The 20,550-nt window shown below is 41.5% G+C and overlaps 1 protein-coding gene and 1 non-coding gene across 17 annotated transcripts in view; one reads left to right on the top strand and one right to left on the bottom strand.

The window, feature by feature from the left end:
• TLE4 (TLE family member 4, transcriptional corepressor) overlaps window positions 1-20,550 on the bottom strand; it is a 155,256-nt gene that overhangs the window by 110,195 nt on the left and 24,511 nt on the right. For 9 of the 16 annotated variants that reach the window (XM_025281641.3, XM_025281642.3, XM_025281634.3 and 6 more), the window contains one exon: window positions 5,394-5,456. The exons of 4 other annotated variants lie outside the window; for them this stretch is intronic. In XM_025281641.3, the coding sequence (XP_025137426.1) occupies window positions 5,394-5,456 (63 nt within the window). Of the gene's footprint in view, window positions 1-2,479; window positions 2,547-5,393; window positions 5,457-20,550 lie in introns of all 16 variants that reach the window. 3 more of the 16 variants (XM_025281646.3, XM_025281647.3, XM_044939980.2) reach the window with 1 other exon arrangement.
• TRNAW-CCA lies at window positions 6,348-6,420 on the top strand. Its single transcript has one exon. It is a non-coding gene; the product is annotated as a tRNA-Trp (tRNA).

The following is a 20,550-nucleotide window of genomic DNA, read 5'->3' as shown; positions in this document are numbered from 1 at the left end:
GAGATCAGTCCTGAGTGTTCATTGGAAGGACTGATGTTGAAGCTGAAACTCCAATACTTTGGCCACCTGATGCGAAGAGCTGACTCATTTGAAAAGACCCTGATGCTGGGAAAGATTGAGAGCAGGAGGAGAAGGGGATGACAGAGGAGGAGATGGTTGGATGGCATCACCGACTAATGGACATGGGTTTGGGTGGACTCTCAGAGTCGGTGATGGACAGGGAGGCCTGGCATGCTGCGGTTCATGGGGTCGCAAAGACTCAGACACGACTGAGCGACTGAAGTCCTCACATAGCAACCCTGAAGTACAGGTGTCCCATTTTTCAGATAAGAAAACTTCAATCCAAAAAAAACAAATAAATAAAAGTATTGTGTTCAACATAAAAGAAGCAAGTGGCTAAGCCAGGATCTGGTCCCAAGTCTGCCTGACCTTGGGCTCTTAGTACACTGCTTCACAAATAACCTAATTCTTTCAACGAACTCTGCTCCTTATTAGGGAAGCAACAAGTTTCTGAAAAATACAAACATTACTCTGGGGAAAGAAGACTTTCAACTATCACATAATACATTACCATCTACTGACCTATAGTCTATTAGGGGTTTGAAGTTCTCAAATGTCTTAAGAACACCTGTCGGTCACCATGAAACACACTCTATAACCATCTCAAAAATAAACTATTCCATTTTATAATTCAAGGTGGGGAAAGTCCAAAAAGCACAAATGTCTTCTAAGTAAGATCCTTAGCTAGTGCCCAATATTTACTTAATGCTTAATCTAATAGGATAAGAGAATACTTACTGGTTTCCCAAAAATATTCCCTCCGTTCTGAAAGATGGTATTCCCTCAGTTCTGGAAGATGGTCTGTGTGGAGCTAACCACCCACTGGCTGGAAACAGCCCCTGGAGCTGCAGGCCTAGCTCACCTCACAGGAAGACCGCCAGCCAGCCCTTTTGGAAGCATTACCTTCAACTCCTCCCAGTTTTTACCAAGTCCCTCCTCTCCAAATGCCTTGGGACCCAAAATAAGCTGGAATAAAAATCATTTGCGAAGAAATGTTGAAACAACGACAACTACTGGCATTTACTATTCCCAGTGCTTTACATTTTAATACATACAATACACATTGCAAAAGGGGTCCCGCTCATCATGTATGGAAATATTACAACTCACAGAGATGAACTCTCCCACTATAAAGCCAGTAAGAGCCAGAGTTGGTGCAAATGCCAAATTAGCAGAAACACTGTGCCCTGCTGCCAGGGCATAATAAGTGGCACATAGTTTTCAATCTGCATTAGAATCTCCCTAAATGTATGTCCCTGGAAAGGGGGCAAGGGGACACTGGAGACAAGGCCATAAGTATGGACTTATAGGCATTCTTCAATTTTGCTGAGGGCTCCTAAGGTCTAAGGGTCTTCAAGCTATATCCTGAAATCGCTGATGAAAAAAAGAGATTTCATCCACAGAAACTACTTGGAAAAACAAAATTAACTCCAGCTAAGCCGCCAGGTATTTAAAACAGCCAGTCTCCCAATAGGGTTGAGAAAAAAAAAATTTTTTTTACTAGTTCTGTGGGTAGAACACAGACCCCATCCAAAATCACTGCATCTCCTGAGGTGAGCTCTACAGGCTGAACACCTTGAAGAGCTGTCACCCTTTTGGATCTTTGCTGGTTGGGGAGAGACAGGTGTTTACTAAATGGGAAAACTATTTTTGGGAGCTACAAGAAAATCACCCTTGAGCCCTACCCAATATGCCTCACTGAATTTTCAGCTAGTTCAAAGTTCACAGGCTATTGTTTTAATTTATACTTTTTTCCTCTGTAAGGACATCAGAGGAAGACAAGCAATACTCGTTCTTCCAAAGAGCAGTGAGTAAAAGGGGAGGAGGCCTGGCTCCAGGTCCTCTTAGAAGGGAACTCAGAGCTTCTCGGCTGTTGCTCAGCTGCTATTGCCAGTCAGCCTCAATAGCTGCTTATTATTATGTGCCAAGTTGCACACAGAAAATCCCAGGTAATCCTCACAGCAATCATATGTGCTACATGCTATTATTAACGTCATCCTATTGATGAGGAAACTGAGGCTTAAAGAGGCAAATCACTTGCTAAAGGTCGTCCCACTTAACTAGGTTATAGTAAGCCAAGCAATTTGTAACAGGGAGCCCAGCACTGGGCTCAGACATGACCATCATCATCTCTGGCCATCTCCTGCTTATGGAACTGCCAACAGGAAGCTGATTATAGTTCCTCCTCAGCAAAAGAGACTTGAAGTGAGACAGAGGACTTCCCATTTACTACTTTGAGATTTGCCTTTGAAATCTGAGGGCCACAGGATATAAAGAAGTCTTACCCATCCCCTAACACCAAAACAAAGTGGGAGAAAAGAACAGCTTCAGGTAGATGAGGACTCACTCATAGGTTTCTTGAAATTCTGATTTAAGGATCCTGTGAAATTTTTAAGAGTTGTAAGAGATGATTACTCACTTCATGTAAACAGTTGGCAATATCTCTGGGACTCTGGAAGTAGCTGTGAGTGCGGTAAGCACATCAACTGAAATAGAGATGGGCTATAGTTTTTTAAAGTGTTTTAGTGAAACCTAATAAGAAAGTACTTTTCTCTGATGTTACATACATAGACATACTCCAAATCTTTGAGCTATAATTATACAACTTATTTCCCCCTCAAAAGTCTTGTAGTTAAGACTAAATTTATCCAATAGTTGTCATCCAATACTATATATACATTTTTTTAATTTTAGAAAATGCAATACACCAGACACAAGCAATATTAAGTAGGTACATTAATCAGCATATGGGAGCTAATTAAAAATAGACTTATTTAGACGTCTGTAAATTTACCTCCTGTTCCTGGGAAACTCCAAAAAAATGCCTCCAATCACTGTCCTGTAGCTTACACACTATAGTCTTCAGGACTAGTCTTTTTTTTTCTAAATACTTTTAGAAATAAAACCACTTTTTATTTACTTTTAGTTTCATTTGCTTTTTAAATAAAAATATTTCACAATGAATTCTAACGCCGCAGCTGCCATCCTGGCAGCAAGACTGTCACACAGAGAGCTGGTGTTAAGAGATCAGATTAAAAGCCTTCAGTCCCAGCACCAAGTGACGCTTGCAGCCATGCAAGAGTGATTTTCCATGCCTCTGAAGAGACAGGAAATAGAATTCATCTTCCTCTAATAACCTGTCTCCTCCCCACCCTCCAGATTACAGTCCATCTGGCCTCAGGATAGAAGCGAGGAGTGTGACGCTCACAGAATGCCCAGAAAAGGAAACAAGGTGGGCAGTGTTCAGACACAAAACATCACAGAGGCCTGGAATGGACAGGAACAAACATGTCAGAGGCCCACACATTAAAGGCTATACACACAAACCTTAGGACACTAAGAAAGGAAAAGTCAATTAGATCCAAAGCAAGCAGAAGAGAAGACATACACAGAATCAGGACTTAGAAAACCGTGACACAGGTCATTCATGACACATGTCAAGGATTTCAACCAAGAAATGTCAAAAGTATTAGGGAAATAAATAGCAGTGAGATTATGACGCCCATCCTCCCAGCTTAAAGCAGAAAAGGAGTTGCCAGTATCTCCCTACGGCTTTTCCTCTACAGGGTACGACTTCCTGAGCCAATTAATTCCAGTCCAGTCTTGCTCAGCACCACTACCATTACACATTCTGTTCCTACCGGGCCTGCTCACACAAACAACATAACTCACGTGGGAAAACGACCTACTGGCAAATGAGCTAGCTCCACCAACACCCTAAGATCTCCTCCCACATCTGAACATAACCCCACAGATCCCGCAAAAAATGCCACGGGAATAAGCTGTACTGGTAATTAAGCGTAGGAGTCTATGCCTGAGGAAGTCTAAAATCTAACACCACCCCAAGAAAAATTCAGACTTTCTCCCTCTGCCTTGGGGAACAACACCTCAGCCAGTCCGTAGCACAATCGGCTACACATTCTTCCCACTGGCCATCTCCATAAAGCAGAGCTGCTTAAAGAGACACACGCTGGTCTGATCAGGCAAGGGGCAGCCAGGCTTCCTAAAGAAATGCAAATGGGGGCCTTTAGTGCTTTCACCACTCCATGTAATCTGGTCAACAAACAAATCCTGAGTAGAAATAGGTAAATGGGGATACAGTGGGTGGTGGTTTTGTGGTCACAGCTAAAGGATGAGAAAGACAATACATCCTTTGTTGTTTGTGATCCACAAGAGCATTTTAATTCAGGATGTTAATTTAAGTCCACAGTTTGTGAATACGAGAGCCCCTAAAGGATATATCCCCACTGAAAGGTCGTCATGGCTATTGAGATCTAACCCAATAATGACCAAATAAGAAGTCAGACAGGGATCCACATACCTCTAACACACATGCATGTTCAAACACTGGCTGCATGCTAACCTCAGCACATGCCCACTGGCAGGCAGGCAGGTGAACTGCCCTCCGGAAAAGCAACGTGACACAACCAAAGGGTAGGAGTATAAAGTGCCTTGGTGCCTTCCAGCCCACGGCAAGCACTGTGGCTGCAAGGCATACAGCTACTCCATTTATTAGCTTCTTCCTTTTCACAGCTGATCTGATCTGAGCAAATGAAGAATTCAGTAGTCCAGAAGCAAAAATCTCCTCTCCAGCCAGTGCGCCCAAACTTTGTAACTACTAAAAGCAAGCAAGCAAGCAAGCCGGGGGGGGGGGAGCCACCAGGAAGCACAATGCAATCAAAATGCACCTTCTCATCCCGCCCTGTGCACACCTGTGGGCAGCATGCACATGTCCACCAGTAGGAGCAGAGGCAACCAAGGTGAGCTGCACGCTGGGGCGTGGCCAGGTGTGAAGGCCGTGGTACTGAGAAATGAGTCCACTGAGTCCATCCTTTGAGTCTTTTCCCAAATGCACCCATTATATAAAGATTTCATCAGGTAATAAGAAGTAACTTTTGAAAAGCTGCTGGCCAAAAGTTACATTAGCCTGTTTACTATGAAAAGCCTTAATGTTTGATATAGCTTCTGCCAACTCTTAATGCTCAGTGACAAAAGTGTAGAACCAGCTGCTGTCCTCTGGGCAATTCTTCAATCTGCCCTATTAGATGCTGTTACGACGAAATCAAAATTCTGAGCAACACTACATAGTCCAATGACAGCAAAGTATTTTAATAACTGAATTTTGCTTAGCACATTAGAAAACACTCCATTATATAAAAACAACCATATTCCAATGGATGTTAGTAAGGTGTGGAAGTTGGAGTGCGAACATTGTATCTTAGAAATACGCAATGCAAACACCAAGAGACGGACAAGGCCAAAGAGTCAAGTTTTATCTGCAATATCACTAAAATGGTACCTTCCAGCCCAATGCTTGAAACCACCTGCCTTACCTCTTGGGACAGGAAAGGAATGACTTGTGCACAGATAGCGTTCAGCCTCTTGACAATCTCTGCCTGCAAAAAAAAAAAAAGAAAGAAAAAAAAAGGAAAGGAAAGCAATAAAGAGAACAGTCAGCTGGTTACAAATTCCCGAAATATTAGCAGGCTGATATTAAAACACACTTTATATTCTGGCAGGAGTATTTCCTAAGGAAGAGGCAAACTATCATCAGCAAGCCCACTAGAAGGAGGCAGTGACAACAGGGCCACGTTAACACCACAGTTTATTAACCAGCATTCATCTTAAAAAGTCAATCTTCAAGCAGCAGGACAACATAAAAAGGAATTTAATTTTCATGACTGGAAATCTGTTTTCAAAAGCGTTTAACAAGACCCTTATTCATTCTATGCGGTTCTTTATAAAACCTTGTCTTTGAGTTTAGATGGTAAAGATACATCCTTCCCTACACCCCAACTTTTCTCAGTAACTCACTGGACTTCTACATTTGTGGCCTTTGCTTTAAATAAACATCAACACTGGGATTTCATAATCAAGTCTCCAACCTTCCAAATGAACAGCACCCAACCCACCTACATGACCTAATTAATTCAGATCCTTAGTTATATACTGCTGGGAAATGCCATGTTTTCCTCAATCATTAAAACTTCCAAATGTGCCCCATCAGGGTTTTCAGTGTGCAAAAAAGCAATTGTTTATATATGGAGACTAACCTCGGGAACATTAATTACCACTGTACTACAGAGCTGTAAAAGTCCCAATAATGTCAGAAAGTAGTTTATTCTCTATTAATTTTGTAAGTGTTCAAATTTTAGACAAATAGCATGCTACAGTAAGTTAAAAATAAAAAAGAAATACCAATACATTTTCTATAAAAAGCTACCCAGAGCTTCACTGGTTTTCACCTTAATTTATATTAGCAGATGGCTCCTTATATAGTTTGGACTTCCCTGGTGGCTCAGAGGTTAAAGCGTCTGCCTCCAATGCAGGAGACCCAGGTTTGATCCCTGGGTCAGGAAGATCCCCTGCAGAAGGAAATGGTAACCCACTCCAGTATTCTTGCCTGGAGAATCCCATGGACGGAGAAGCCTGGTAGGCTCCAGTCCACAGGGTAGCAGAGTCATGTAGACACAGGGTTTTTATACACATACGTACAAAAATTTTTTCCAGTTTTATTGAGATATAATTGACATACAACACTCTATAAGGTTAAGGTGTACAGCATAATGATTTGACTTACATAAACTGTGAAAAGATGACTGCAGTTAAGTTCAGTTAACATCTATCAAAATAGCTTATTTTTAAATGACCGAGTAGGGAAAAGGAGAGGCAAGAACTGATGGGAGACAGAAAACAAAAAGCAATCACTATCCCTGAGACATTCTTAACATAAATTCCATCCACAGTCAGTTCCTCATTTTATAAGAGGACAAAAATTCTCCTTTTCTTGCTAAGTCATAACCAGAATGACAGCGACACTCTACTTGTGCAATCTAGGTTTCCTTCTTTCCTCAGCAACCCTTTTGACTTTGTGGCTATGCGATCTTTTAAATACTTGCACCTTAAAAACTTTGCCAGCCAAGAGAAAACACAAATTCACCATGAAGTTTCAGACCTCAGCTTTCCATTCCAGCCTGCATTCCTAATAGGATGGACAAAAACCCAGCACCAATAAGCAGCAGTGAATAAGGACCCAACTGTGCTGACCTGATTTAATTTACTGCCCTGGCCCCGTGGAGCATTTAGCTATCCTTTAAGAATGCTTAAACCACCATGAAAAGCTGCAATGGGAATCACCAAACCACTCTCCACCTGGATGAACATACCACAGTGGTTATAGGGTGAAATTCCAGCGCGAGCTGAGAAAATAGAGTAGCATTCACCAGACTAAAAGCACTAGTCTCAGAGGCATTTGGTTGTTAAGCTTTTTGTAGGGAGAGGTGGAGGGGGAGTGAATAAAAGATAATGAGACACTTTGGGGCAGACCAAACTGATGATTCTAATGCTCAGAACCATCTGCCAAGCATATTTTCCTCATTATGTTGTTTACATAAATAAAATAGTCCCTTGCTAGGAGGGTTGAAAAATGTGTGGGCACATAAGAAAACTGAGTTCTTTAGTTTGCCTACATAATCTAGGCAATAAAAACTACTCTAAGGAAACTCACTCATCTGGCAAAATAAAAACCAAGAAGTATTTATTTTGCTCCTTTAATTTGGGGCCAAGGCTATGTTAAGTCTGAGCAACTATGAAAACGCAAATCTACACTTCCTCAAAAATAAATATAGAAAAGTCAGAAAGTCCTTTTATTGATTCATGTATGTTAACACACATACACAACAGAACGGGGGGTGGCAGGGGCAGAAACCTTCCAAACTTTTGTCTTTAAAGGTCTCCTTTTGTCTAAAAGACTTCTTAATTTCTCTAAGTTGTCACGCCAATGGATCTTCCTGGTCTGGCTAATTGGCATCAGGGGGGTTGGATCTGTGTGTGTGATTTCATAAAATTAAGCAGGTCATTCCTCACTTTGAAAGCTAAAGTTGCCTCGGAAACACTGCTGCTTCCATGGTCATCTCATTTTGCCTCTTTTGTCCCATAGGACCCAGCTTTAGGGAAGCATCATTTATTTACAGGCCTTTCCACTGGCTTCACCGATCAGCCAATAATACTGTGGACACACACTTCTAATGGCCTATGTTTTGAAACTGAGTCTAATTTAATGGCGTGGGGCCCAAACTCCTTTTCCAGCACAGCCATTAAAGGATGTAGGTTATTGCTGTTGTCACCATTGATATTTGTCATTGTAATGTAATTAGGGCCCTAAAATGATGCATTACAGCCCTTGGCACAGCTTCTATTAAAATCTTTTCTTCTGCTCACTGAACTGCGACCTGCTTTCTGATGAATAACAGACAGACAGCTTTAGGGTAAGGAGCAGATTCATCAAAGAAGTATTTTTCAGCTTTGCAGAAAGAAAGGGAGTGTGGGGGCAGGGAGGCAACCTAGGAGGAAAAGCACCAGGGGAGGAAAAGCCACAATACACATTTGAATTTCATCTGACCACTTGAAATTCTGATTGCATCTGACGAATCTTGCTTAGACAATATATTCCCAGTCTTCGAATCTCATGGTTAATCAGGGCTCTAATCTGCTATCCATCAGCCTATGCCAGCACTGTAGCTTCCAATCAAATTTATAGGTGAAGCGGCTCCTGCATCCCTGAGCAAGTCCATTCACAGAGAGCCCATTTAAACGGGCAGAGACTCTGAAATACTGCTGTGGGGCTTTCTGGATGTTATGGTATTCAGGGCTTTATGGAACTGCTAACTATTGCTTCAGATGCCAGTGATATTCCAAAACAGCATTAATGGCCCCCATAAAAGAACAATTGCTCATGCCAAAATACAACAAAATTATTGTTTTTGCAGCCATAGTTTGTCAAATACATTAACAATCTTGACATTTTTATTATGACTTCCTCAATCCATCAAGATATTCATTTTTTTTTAAATTCCACACGTATTTTCCTACCCTCAATTCACTACCATTCTATCTCCTCTTCCTATAATTTCCCACCCTTATGCCACCCTCCAATAAGAACCAACAAAAACAATGACCATTCCACTAAAAAAAAAAAACAAAAACCTGTTTGCACAAAATATTTTAGGAAAAGGCAACTTAACAAAAAGGGCATTCTATGAAAGTCTCTTGGTTACGCACTTGACACCTGGCACACAAATGCTGACAGGCTAACTAACCTCCCAAAGTGGTGATGGCCAGTAGACTGGCAGCATGACCAGTTAGTAATGAAACAGAAAAACACTGAGGAAAACCATTTATACCCTTTTTCTTCACACTCCAACTCAAGAATCACTGCAAAATTTATTAACCACCTTGCATCATGAGAAAGCAATGTCATGCACTGAAAAGAATGTCACAATTCAATCCCTTAAAATGTATCAAATACACGTGTTTCCCATCCTCCAATTAAAATAAATAAATTTATATTTTTTTTAAATGTATCAAATACTATGACACATTATATCACATAAATTCTTTATTACTTGTAACAAATTACACTAGTTATTTAAGACAAAAATAGTTAAGCCTACACTTGAACTGAATTACATCCCCTCAAATCGTCCTAATATAATAAAATATTTAATTCTTATTTTGATTATTTCTGCCTATATGATTTCCTTAAAAAAATAAATTTTACTTTAATGACATAATAAACTTGAGAGAAAGTATAGATTAGTTTATCAAAGACATGCATCAAAAGTAATGGTTTAAAAAATGTTTGTGTTTTTATTCTCTCATCAAAATAGGAACAACACTATATAGTATTGTTGAAGTAAAACAGAACAACAAAACAATACTATTTCAGTATCCAGTGGGGTGAGAGGGAGGTGCAAAAAAACAATTATAGTTTCAGGAAAACATTCTCAAAGAGTAACATTTCACAGTTAGTTTGTTTTTATACAGCAGTTTCTCTGCCAAAAAAATTTAAGATGAATCTATTTATTGTATTGTTTATCAAGAACGTACACCATATACATAAACACAAAAAAACTGAAAAAAAATCCCCACTTATTCTGTCTGAAATGCTTTTCAGAATAAGTACAAATAAATTCAACTCTCTCCTTTAAGCCCCTTTCACTACTATAGAACCGAGACTATTTTTTTAAATTTCAACCAGAAAATAAATTACCTTGATTTGTTATTGATTTGTTCTAAATTATTTGAGAAATAGTACAATTTCTGGAACTAATCCTGCCTGTCCACAGATTAAAAAGTCAGAAGACTAAAGAAAAATTCTTCCCAACTTAATAAACATAGGAAAAAAACATGTGAGTTGTAGTATTCCTCTAAACTGACAACAAGTGTTTATCTTGTCATCAAAATCCAACTTTACAAAAGAGGTAAGGACATGTTAATAAATAAAATTAACTGTATTTTTTTAAAGCCAGACTGGAGTAAGGCTTAGAGATTTAGATCGAAGGTATTGTCAGCATTGCTAGCAAGCTGATAAACCAGATGCATACAGGTGATTATTTTGCACAAAATATTTTATACTGCTCAATAAAGCAATATAATGAAGTAGTAACATTGTAAGAATCAATTTAACAGGACATCTATGAGTTCCCTAAAGGATTGATTCAAACTAAGAAGACTTTTTTTTTCCTGAAAAGTATTAAGACAATTGTAAAAGCTCTCATCATTCTACTTCCTCTAACGAGAAAGAGGTACTATATAGAAATACTCAATTATATTACCCTGAATGATATGAAAGTGCCAATAATCAAATATTTTTTATTCACTCCCCTCCCCTAGGGAGTAGCAATGAGTCTATTAATTGTAATAACTCAAGCAAGGTCAATTTGCTTTGTGTTTTGAACCCATGTTTATGCCACTTACCACGTGCTAAGTGTGCTTTTAAAGTACCCAGCAAGCAGTTATCTGCATACACTGAGCTTCCCCATTCCTTTGTTCTAACAAGATAAATTTGAGTGCGGCGCTAGTGCAGGAACACACGGCATGATGTCTTTCCCAGAGAGTATCACAGAATGTCTACATTTCATGAAACTCTTCCCATCTGTCCCCAAAGGTGAAGCTGTATTTCACTGATGCATTTCTGCAATAGTTTAAAAAAAGTGCCCCTTGAGCTTTCTAGAAGGTCTTTAAGGGAATTGCCAGACATTTGCTTGCCCTACCAACATATTCTGGGCAGTATTTGTATTTTATTTATTGTTAAATACAATATTTATTTATTTATTTATTAAATACAATATGTATTGTATTTAAATACTGTTCCTAATGGGATGAGTGATAGTTTATCATGGTTGAGAATGACAGTCATTTTGCCAGACAGACATCCAGTTACTCCCACAAGGTCAAATCATTTCAGTTCTCAAGTCTGAAAAATACTGGAACCAATGGTAAGGTTATACTCAGCTCTACCAGAGGGGTGGGGCAAGGACCAGCCTTCACAGAATCAGGTGCAACTGGTCAGAGACCTGATGACTGAGTCCAGAGACACTCAAGTTCTGCACGTGCTCATTTCCTCTGCACTCGTGGGCCAGCATATCACACAGCAAGACCTGCCAGCTATTTTCTGATATCTCCTGTGTCTCACTTACTGTCTTCTTTCTTCTGCCCCACTCTTTCCCAATGACATAAATGTACAGGTGCCTTGAATGTGGACTTACGATTAAGCATTTTCATTCCTAGTAATAGTGAAAGAGACAAACATTCCTTGTGCCCATAGTAGGAGAGGATCAGTCAGTTCAATTCAGTTGCTCAGTCATGTCCAACTCGTTGAGACCTCAAGTTCTAAAGTATGCCAGGCATCCCTGTCCTTCACCATCTCCCAGAGCTTGCTCAAATTCATGTTCATTAAGTTGGTGAAGCCATCCAACCATCTCATCCTCTGTCATTCCCTTCCCCTCCCGCCTTCAATTGTTCCCAGCATCAGGGTGTCTTTTCCAATGAGTCAGTTCTTCACAATAGGTGGCCAAAGTATTGGAGCTTCAGCTGCAGCATCAGTCCTGCCAATGAATGTTCAAGACTCATTTCATTTAGGATTACTTGGTTTGATCTCCTTGCAGTCCAAGGGACTCTGAAGAGTCTTCTCCAACACCACACTTCAAAAGCATCAATTCTTCGGCGCTCAGCTTTCTTTATAGTCCAACTCTCACATCCATACATGACTGCTGGAAAAACCATAGCTTTGATTAGATGGACCTCTGTTGACAAAGTAATGTCTCCACTTTTTAATATGCTGTCTAGGTTGGTCGTAGCTTTTCTTCCAAGGAGCAAGTGTCTTTTAATTTCATGGCTGCAGTCACTGTTCACAGTGATTTTGGAGCCCAAGAAAATAAAGTCTCTCACTGTTTCCATTGTTTCCCCATCTATTTGCCATGAAGTGATGGGACCAGATGCCATCTTAGTTTTTTGAATGTTGAGTTTTAAGTCAGCTTTTTCACTCTCCTCTTTCACTTTCTTCAAGAGGTTCTTTAGTTCTTCTTTGCTTTCTGCCATAAGGGTGGTGTCATCTGCATATCTGAAGTTATTGATATTTCTCCTGGCAATCTTGATTCCAGCTTGTGCTCATCCAGCCCAGCATTCTGCATGATGTACTCTGCATACAAGTTAAATAAGCAGGGTGACAATACACAGACTTGACGAACTCCTTTTCCAATTTGGAGCCATTCCGTTGTTCCATGTTCGGTTCTAACTGTTGCTTCTTGACCTGCATACAGATTTCTCAGGAGGCAGGTCAGGTGGTCTGGTAATCTCACTCCTTAAGAATTTTCCACAGTTTGCTGTGATCCACACAATCAAAGGCAAGATCATTCACCTTTATTTTCCCCAGCATGATCTATATGATTCACATTCATGTGAGAAATGTCTGAAGACAGGAATTTGAATATTGGAATAAAACTAGCAAGAAAATCAAGAACAATAATGGGTCTTCCTAAGTTCTCATCAAGTACACCTATTCCCAGGAAAGCCTCAAGGCACCTTTCATAACAGAGAGCCAAGCTCTACTTTTCAGTCTGCCCTCTTAGACTGGGCTACAGGCTTCCTCTATACTCAGTCATCAGGTCTCTGACCAGCTCCAGCTGACTGTTTTTCTACATCCATATTCCTCAGCATTTCCCTTTCTCTTGTGCTTTCAATTCTACAATGATCCCCATCGGTTTCCTCTTCCTCCTCCCAATTATATAAAATTCCAATTCTTCAAAGCCATCACTGCCAAAATAACCCTTCTATCCCCTTCAACTGTTTCCTCTATTTAATAAAACGGTTCTTTTCAAAACCAGCGTTGTGCTCTTGCACAACCTGCACTCCTGCTGCCCTGTCAAACATGTGCACTACCATCCTGCAAGGGCCTCCATCCACAGGGCTGCCGGAGTTCTGACTCTGGCATCAAAAACGGGGATAAATCAAGCCTGGCAAGGATAAGGGAGAGGCCCTCTGCCTGGAGCCACCTTTCTCAGATCTCATGGCTCATTCCCGACTCATCATTTCAGTCTCGGTCCACACAACACCTCCTCAAACATCTTCACTCACCATCCTCGGAGACTTCTTCTCCCTGTCATTCTCCAGCTCATTTACAGTCTTCTTCACAACATTTATAATCACCTGAAATTATCTCAGCTATGTTTTTGTTCACATGTACTACAGTAGTGCTTCGCAAACTTTAGTGTGCATAATAATCACCTGGCTATCTGCTTAAAATGCAAGCTAGAGTGGGGCCTAAGAGTCTACACTTCTAACAAACTGCAAAGTGCCACTGGCCCTAGAGGTCTGCAGACCACACTCTGAGTAGCAAGGTTCCAGAGAATGGAGGATCAACGAGGGCAGAGATAGATCTGTCTATACCCCAACCCTGATTTGTAGAAAACACTCAAAATATTTGTTGAAAGACAAGAAACTGTAATCCAGGTCCGGTGGTTGGAATCTCCTGGAATCTTTTGCAAGCATACTAACATTGTCTGGGAATAGTTAGAACACTTCAACCATAAAGGGATAACCACCTAGAGAAGAACTGCTTATACTGATTTGGTATGCTTACCTATCCAACACACAACTTTTCTGGCATTTAGGATGGCACACTGCTCAGAAAGAATAATAAGTAATCACAGCAGGCCACAAAAGGAAATGCAAATCTACTCTGGACAATTTCTGCCTGATAAGTAAATGATTAAAGCTTTCATTCTGAAACCCTGGCAGAACGTGTGTTTTAAAAGATCATCTGAGAAATACAAAGGAGATGGCACTCAACCTCCTTTCTGAGATTATTCACACCAGATTGTGATCACCTGACCCACTGGAGATGGGGTATTTGTTAGATGGCATGCTAGGAGGGCACCTTGTATGGTGAGTCATGATAAATCTCCCCAGTGGTATCTCCAGAGTGAATTAGTAATGATTCCAACAGCTCAAGAGAAGGCCCTAGCAGGGCACCAGCACCCCTCATGGGTCTCACAGGAAGAGCAATTCCTGACAGTTCCAGGTGTAGTGGGCCACAGGGGTCATACACACAAGCTCAAGTGTAGACTACCTCAGCCCCATCTACCCTGCTCAGAAGTCAGACACTCAGTGCCAGGCTTGGGGACAGTGGACACAGCCACAGAAGGAAGACCCCCTTAGAGATGATGCCATCGGAATCCCTTCCAAACAAGTCCAGGAATTGCTGCAGCACCACACTTACGGGATCTCGTGTATGGATTTAGATACACAAACCCAATCCCCACCCCCAGACAAACCTGTGTGAATATGCTCACTGGAAGAGGGTTCTAACACTTAGGAAGTTTTAATTTCAGATTTACTAATCCCTTGCCTGTTCCTGCAGAGTTTTTCCGTCACTGGAGCAGTGTACGACACACACAAGTCCACGAGAACTCACTGATTCCTCACCCAAACTGTCAGTGACTCACACAGGTGCGATGTCTATGAACTGGGAGAAGCTGCCAGTGACAGGCTGCTTAAGAAATTAATTTAACAAGAAGTCCCATACCACAGACTCAGAGCTCTCTATAATCAGAAAAAGAACAGTATTTTCCCTATCATCAGGCTCACATTCACCTCTGCGTGTTTTCTTCTTTAATATTTTACCAGGCAGCTGAGAAAATTAAACGTGTAGAACACGACTTATTATCTACTTGTGTTCCTATATTCCTAGTTACTTTTAAAATGTATATCTAGCTGCTTTTTATTGTGCAGGGAGTTAAAAAATTTTAAACATGTGAACCTTAGGAACAGCCAAAACCACGACTATAACACTGCCTTTCTGTCCAATCAACAAATATTTATCAGGCACCTACAATCTGTCAGGCTTACTTGAAGTGCTGACACAGGGAGGGAGACACAGGAGTGAACAAGACAAGTGAGCCCCTGCTGTCACAGAGTTCACACTCTGGGGGTGGCGGGAGCAGGAGACAGAAGCAAACACAAGTATATGGAGAGGAATTGCAGATGCTGAACCCTGCTAGGAGAAAGATAAAAGGGTGTGTGCTGGGGTGGGGGGAACTTGAAGAGAAAAGCCTGGGGAAAGGGGTGTATCTGGTTTACTTGAGAGGTCAAGGAAAGACAAAGAAGCAACTTAAAAGTGAAATGTGGCTGGAAGCAGCACTGCCCAAAGTAGGTTCTATGCCAAGCGATGCAGATGTTCTTAACAGGTATTATATACATAAAGAACTTCTTGGTCAAATGGCCACACACAGCTTAAATAAAGTTAAACAGGTTTCTTTCCTGCTGACATCCCAGAGCCTCTCAATGGACAATGTGATAAATCTTTGAAAAGGTGTATGCAAAAATGCAGGACTAATCAAGCTTCTTTGACTGTGGAATCCTTTCTTCTCAGAGCTCTTAGAAGAGATTATATTTCATGGGAAGCACTAAGCTGGTCAGTGGTTTCCAGCCCTAGATTTACACTAATATTAGTAGTGGATCTTTCCCAAACACCAACGCCCAGGCCTCACCCCAGACCGATGAACTCACACTCTCAGAGGGGCGAACCCACACGTCAGCATTTTATTTTAAAGCTCCCCAGGTGATTCTAATGCACAGACAGGATTGAAAACCATTAAGCTGGAGCATGGGATGCATGCAATAAAAAAAGAGTGGAAAATAAGGACAGAAAGGGTTCACCGGGGTCAGGCTGTGGAAGGTCTTGAATGCCACATTAAAGAGCTTGAACTTTATTTGGGAGGCAGCAAGGACCTATCAAGGACGATTCCTAGGAAAGCTATGATAAATACCAGACAGGAGGTCAAGACACTCCAGGCATTTCTGCTCTCCACCCTGCTTCTTGTCACTGATTGTGTTGGAGTGGCTGTGGAAGGACAGAAGAGATTTATAACCACAAAACATACCACAAGAGGAAAGATGGAGGATGAAAGACAATTTCAGAATAGGAACAATATGAATTCCCACTGCACCACAAACGTAGGAAATTCAACAAGGCATTTTCAGACACCGGCTCTTTCATTCACTCCTACTCCAACCTGGGAGTGACAGTTGAATCAGAGGTGAATGCCAAACTGATCTGGACCCTTCTGAAGTTTTTGCTTCCCTGGTGGCTCAGATGGTAGAGTCTACCTGCAGTGCGGGAGACCTGGGTTCAATCCTTGGGTCGAGAACATTCCCTGTAGAAGGAAATGGTAATCCACTCCAGTATCCTTGCCTGGAAAATTCCACGGACGGAGGAGCCTGGCAGGCTACAGTCCATGCGGTCGCAAAAAGTCAGACACGACTGAGCGACTTCACTTTCACCTGAAATTTTTATAAACTAGTACAGATGAAGACTAAATGGAAATAAACACAGTAACAGCATGTGGTACCTAGGAGGTACACAAAAAGCCCAACAACGTATAGGGAAGGGTGGAAGAAACCCCTTCCTGCTGAAGTCATTACAGTGACTTTCTGGGGAGAGAGCAACACCATGTGAGCCACATTAATTCCCTAGTTTTTCAATACTTGTCTGAATACTGCCAGGCATTATGTTACCCTCTGAGAAAAGAGGAGAAGAACAAGTCAAGATTTATAAAGCCCATAATCTAACAAATGAGACAAACACAAGAAAAAACAAAACGCTGGGTATTTTTAAATGCTTTCACAGGAGACACTATTTTCCTGAGTAAGGATGAAGTGAGTCTGCTAGACAAAGGAGAGGGCAGGGAAAGGGTCAAGAACATTCCACTAAAGGATCAGCCTGTTGCAACAGCCTGATTCAGATTCTACAAACAGGACTCGGGGAAGGGGAAAACCAGATAAGGCCGAATAGGCAGGTCCAGAAGAACGCAAGGTACTGGGATTATCTCCAAAACGGTTAGACCAGTTAGGAGACAACCGGATTACCCACAAGTGAGTCATCTTAAATATGGTGGTAAAGGTATGACTACTCATGATCATGATCAGTATCATCCTCCGCATCCTAACATGCACAGATGCTTTCCTCTCAGCCAGGTATTTCACTTCAGTGGAGAACAATTTTAAGAGGATGACCCCCGCCCCCATTTTACAGATAAAGCCACAGAAGAGTAAACTCGTTAATCCATGCACCATGATCAGATAGCTGGTGAGAAGGAGACAAATGTGGGAGTATGGGAGAACAGCAAAAGACCACAGGACTGACAAGGTGTGGCTACTGAAAGGGAAAGGCGATCATTACCTGCCTCTGGGTTTCTGGCTTGAGAAATGGGGTGGATGGTGCTGGCATTTCCTGAGATAAAGATCACAGGACCACAAGCAGGCTTGTGGGGGAGGATGTCATCTGGGGACATGTTGAGTCTAAGTACTTGTGACATATTCAAGGGAAAGGAGGACTAGGTTACACGCAATGGTCTCAGAGCAAAGATCCAGGCTGTAAGGAAAAAAATGTCCACCTACTGAGAGTGGACAAGATCACCTAGGTAAAAGTTGTAAAAGTTTAAGAGGCTAGAGCCATGTTGGAAATACTGGCTGGACTGCCTGGAGTAGAGAAAGGCCCTTAAAGAACGACACAATACGGATAGATACAGAAGTATACCCAGAGCTCCCGTAAGCCCAGATAAGGGAGCAGAGAAGGCCAAGGCTGTAGACAAGGTGATGAGCTGGGAGGCTAGCATAGCTGTCCTGGCATAACAAGGGTCTGACAAGGAATAATGGGGAGGGCAAAGAAAGGAGGCAGGCCACACAGGGAGAATCAGCAGCACGCTGTGACGTCACTAGATTTGGACAATAGGAGGAAGTAAGGAATCCATGATTTCAACTTGCAAAGCCTGCATATGGTGCCACCATTCATTAAGATAGGAAGTCACAAGGCTGATTTCAAGGTTTACCTGGGGGGACAGTTAGGAAAGGTACAGGAAGAATCCAGACTCAAGTGGCAGAACATTCTGCAAAGCATACCAGATACTGTGAATGACAAACTGTGGAGCCCCAAATCTCAAGGAGACTCTAATTACCATTGACTTTAAGCAAACCCTAAGTGATCTGGGACTCTGTTTCTACAACCATGAAATGGGAAGAATGCTGCTGCCCCACATCTCATTGGCAGAAATATTTATGAGTAGACTTATTAATATAATCCCTTAAGATATGTAGTACTATTTGTTTTAAGACAGACTAAGATTAGATAGTGCTACAAATTGAGTAGCTGTATTGTTAGGTATCGATTGAAGCTTAGGGCTCTTCCTGTCTCTCAATTAAGAAGACATCACTCACTAATTTATACTACATGGGGGAAGGGCTCCAGATCTTGAAGGGGGTGGGAGGACAGACTCCCAGGCACAGTAATAATAAAGGACAGTCCCTCCAATTGATGGCAAAGAGGAATGAGGTCAAAGGCCCAGCCCCAGAAAATCTGCTGTTTCTCCACTTTCCTGCACTGTGACCCAGAAAAGACATTCTCGGTATTTATGTTTTGCTACTGGCAAAGGATCTCTCTTCCTCTTTTCTTGGTAAACAGATACTTGCCCTGGATGCAGTAAATTTTATATCGTAGTAAAGAGTAAAGAATAGGCTGGGGGAGAGGAGAAGAGATGGAGGGGAAGTCAGGCTCAATTTCAAAGCTTCTTGCAATTTAAGACTACAGACAACAGTTGAGCCTTACAGAAATATATTGTGTTAGGAAGATGATGAAAATGAAAAACAAAATTTCTTTCTAAAGCAAGTCATTAAATTTAAGAATTCAGAAGTACTCAGAAGAATTTAAACAAGTTTTGCATTAACCAAAACACAAGCTGCAGGGTGTCTCAGCTTCCTACTTGTGACTGTGTCAGATGCCTTAACTTAATATTTTACACATGTTGAACTTGATCTTACCTTTCACCTAAGTGGCTTTTAAATTTACTTTATTCTGGGGATTAAACTTTCCTTCATTTTATGAACCTCAATTTATCTATTCCTAATTCATAAAACAACTCTGATAAACCTTCTGATTTAATATTCCAAAGCACTGCTACTGAAAGTAGTCAGTCCCCAAACTGTTACTATCAGCAAGAAACTAACGGGCTCATTTCAGAATTAAGTCAGCTAGATGGGGGTTTTTTGTTGTTGCTGTTTCTCGGTTTTGTTTTTTCAACAATAAAGATATTCCTGATGGGGGGGGGGGGGGGCGGCACATACACTGATTATAGTCTGGTTGGGGCTTCCCAGGGGGCTCAGTGGTAAAGAATCTGTCTGCCAATGCAGGAGATGTGGGTTCGATCCATAGGTCAGGAAGATCCCCCAGAGGAGGAAACGGTAACCCACTCTAGTATTCTTGCCTGAGAAATCCCACAGACAGAGGAACCTGGCAGGTTATAGTACATAGGGTCTCACAGAGTCTGACACAACTTAGCAATTAAGCACACATGTGCAAGCCCTTTAAAGCCCACCATCAGCAAATAGTTGAAGGACTTGCACGAGTCCATGGACCACAGCGAGTAGTACAGCTCTAGATCAACATTCCTACAATGCAAACTGTAACTTCTTATTGCCTGGGACTTTAAAATAGGTGATAGACAACCTAACCCTTCATGGCCACAAAATTCTCCAACACAGCTCCAATAAGGAGCATTCCCTGATGCCTTGCCTGGTTGTGTAGAGGCACAAGCGTCCACAGTTACATTTACTTCAGGGTGGGTGACAGCCTAGAAATCAGTTCTGCAGACACCCTAGCCACAGGGTCTTCCCATGAAATCATGCTGCCTGCTAGTCTGCTGCTGTGCTACAACAAACAAAAATAAAATACCACAATTATATACTGAATTCTTAATTCTAAATGACAGGGTTAACGGAGAGCATGGCACATGTCACAGCTTAAGGATGCCTGCCCATCTTTCACAACAAAATACACTCCAAAATTAAGAGTTTTGCTTTAAGTTTCATTTTCTGCAAAGAACATGCCAACATGTGAAACTAAATTACAACAAAATACACTATTTCACGATTCTTGTTGCCCATTCACTCAAAATATCACTCAGGAACTATAGACCAATATGAGCAGGGCAGCCATTGAAGGATGAGCAGAAAGAAAACAGAATTTGAAAGCATTAAGTACTCATCAGAGTGGGGTCTCAGTGAGCAGAGAGGGGAGAGATGTAAAGTGCCCCTCATCTCCGTAGCCATGAAACAACCCCAGACATCAGCTGAAGCTCAGTCAGGTTACCTAAGCAA

Source organism: Bubalus bubalis, chromosome 3, assembly GCF_019923935.1.
Source record: "Bubalus bubalis isolate 160015118507 breed Murrah chromosome 3, NDDB_SH_1, whole genome shotgun sequence".
NCBI lineage: Eukaryota > Metazoa > Chordata > Mammalia > Artiodactyla > Bovidae > Bubalus > Bubalus bubalis.
Note: the sequence above shows the minus strand (reverse complement) of the source record. Positions and strands in the feature narration are given on the sequence as shown.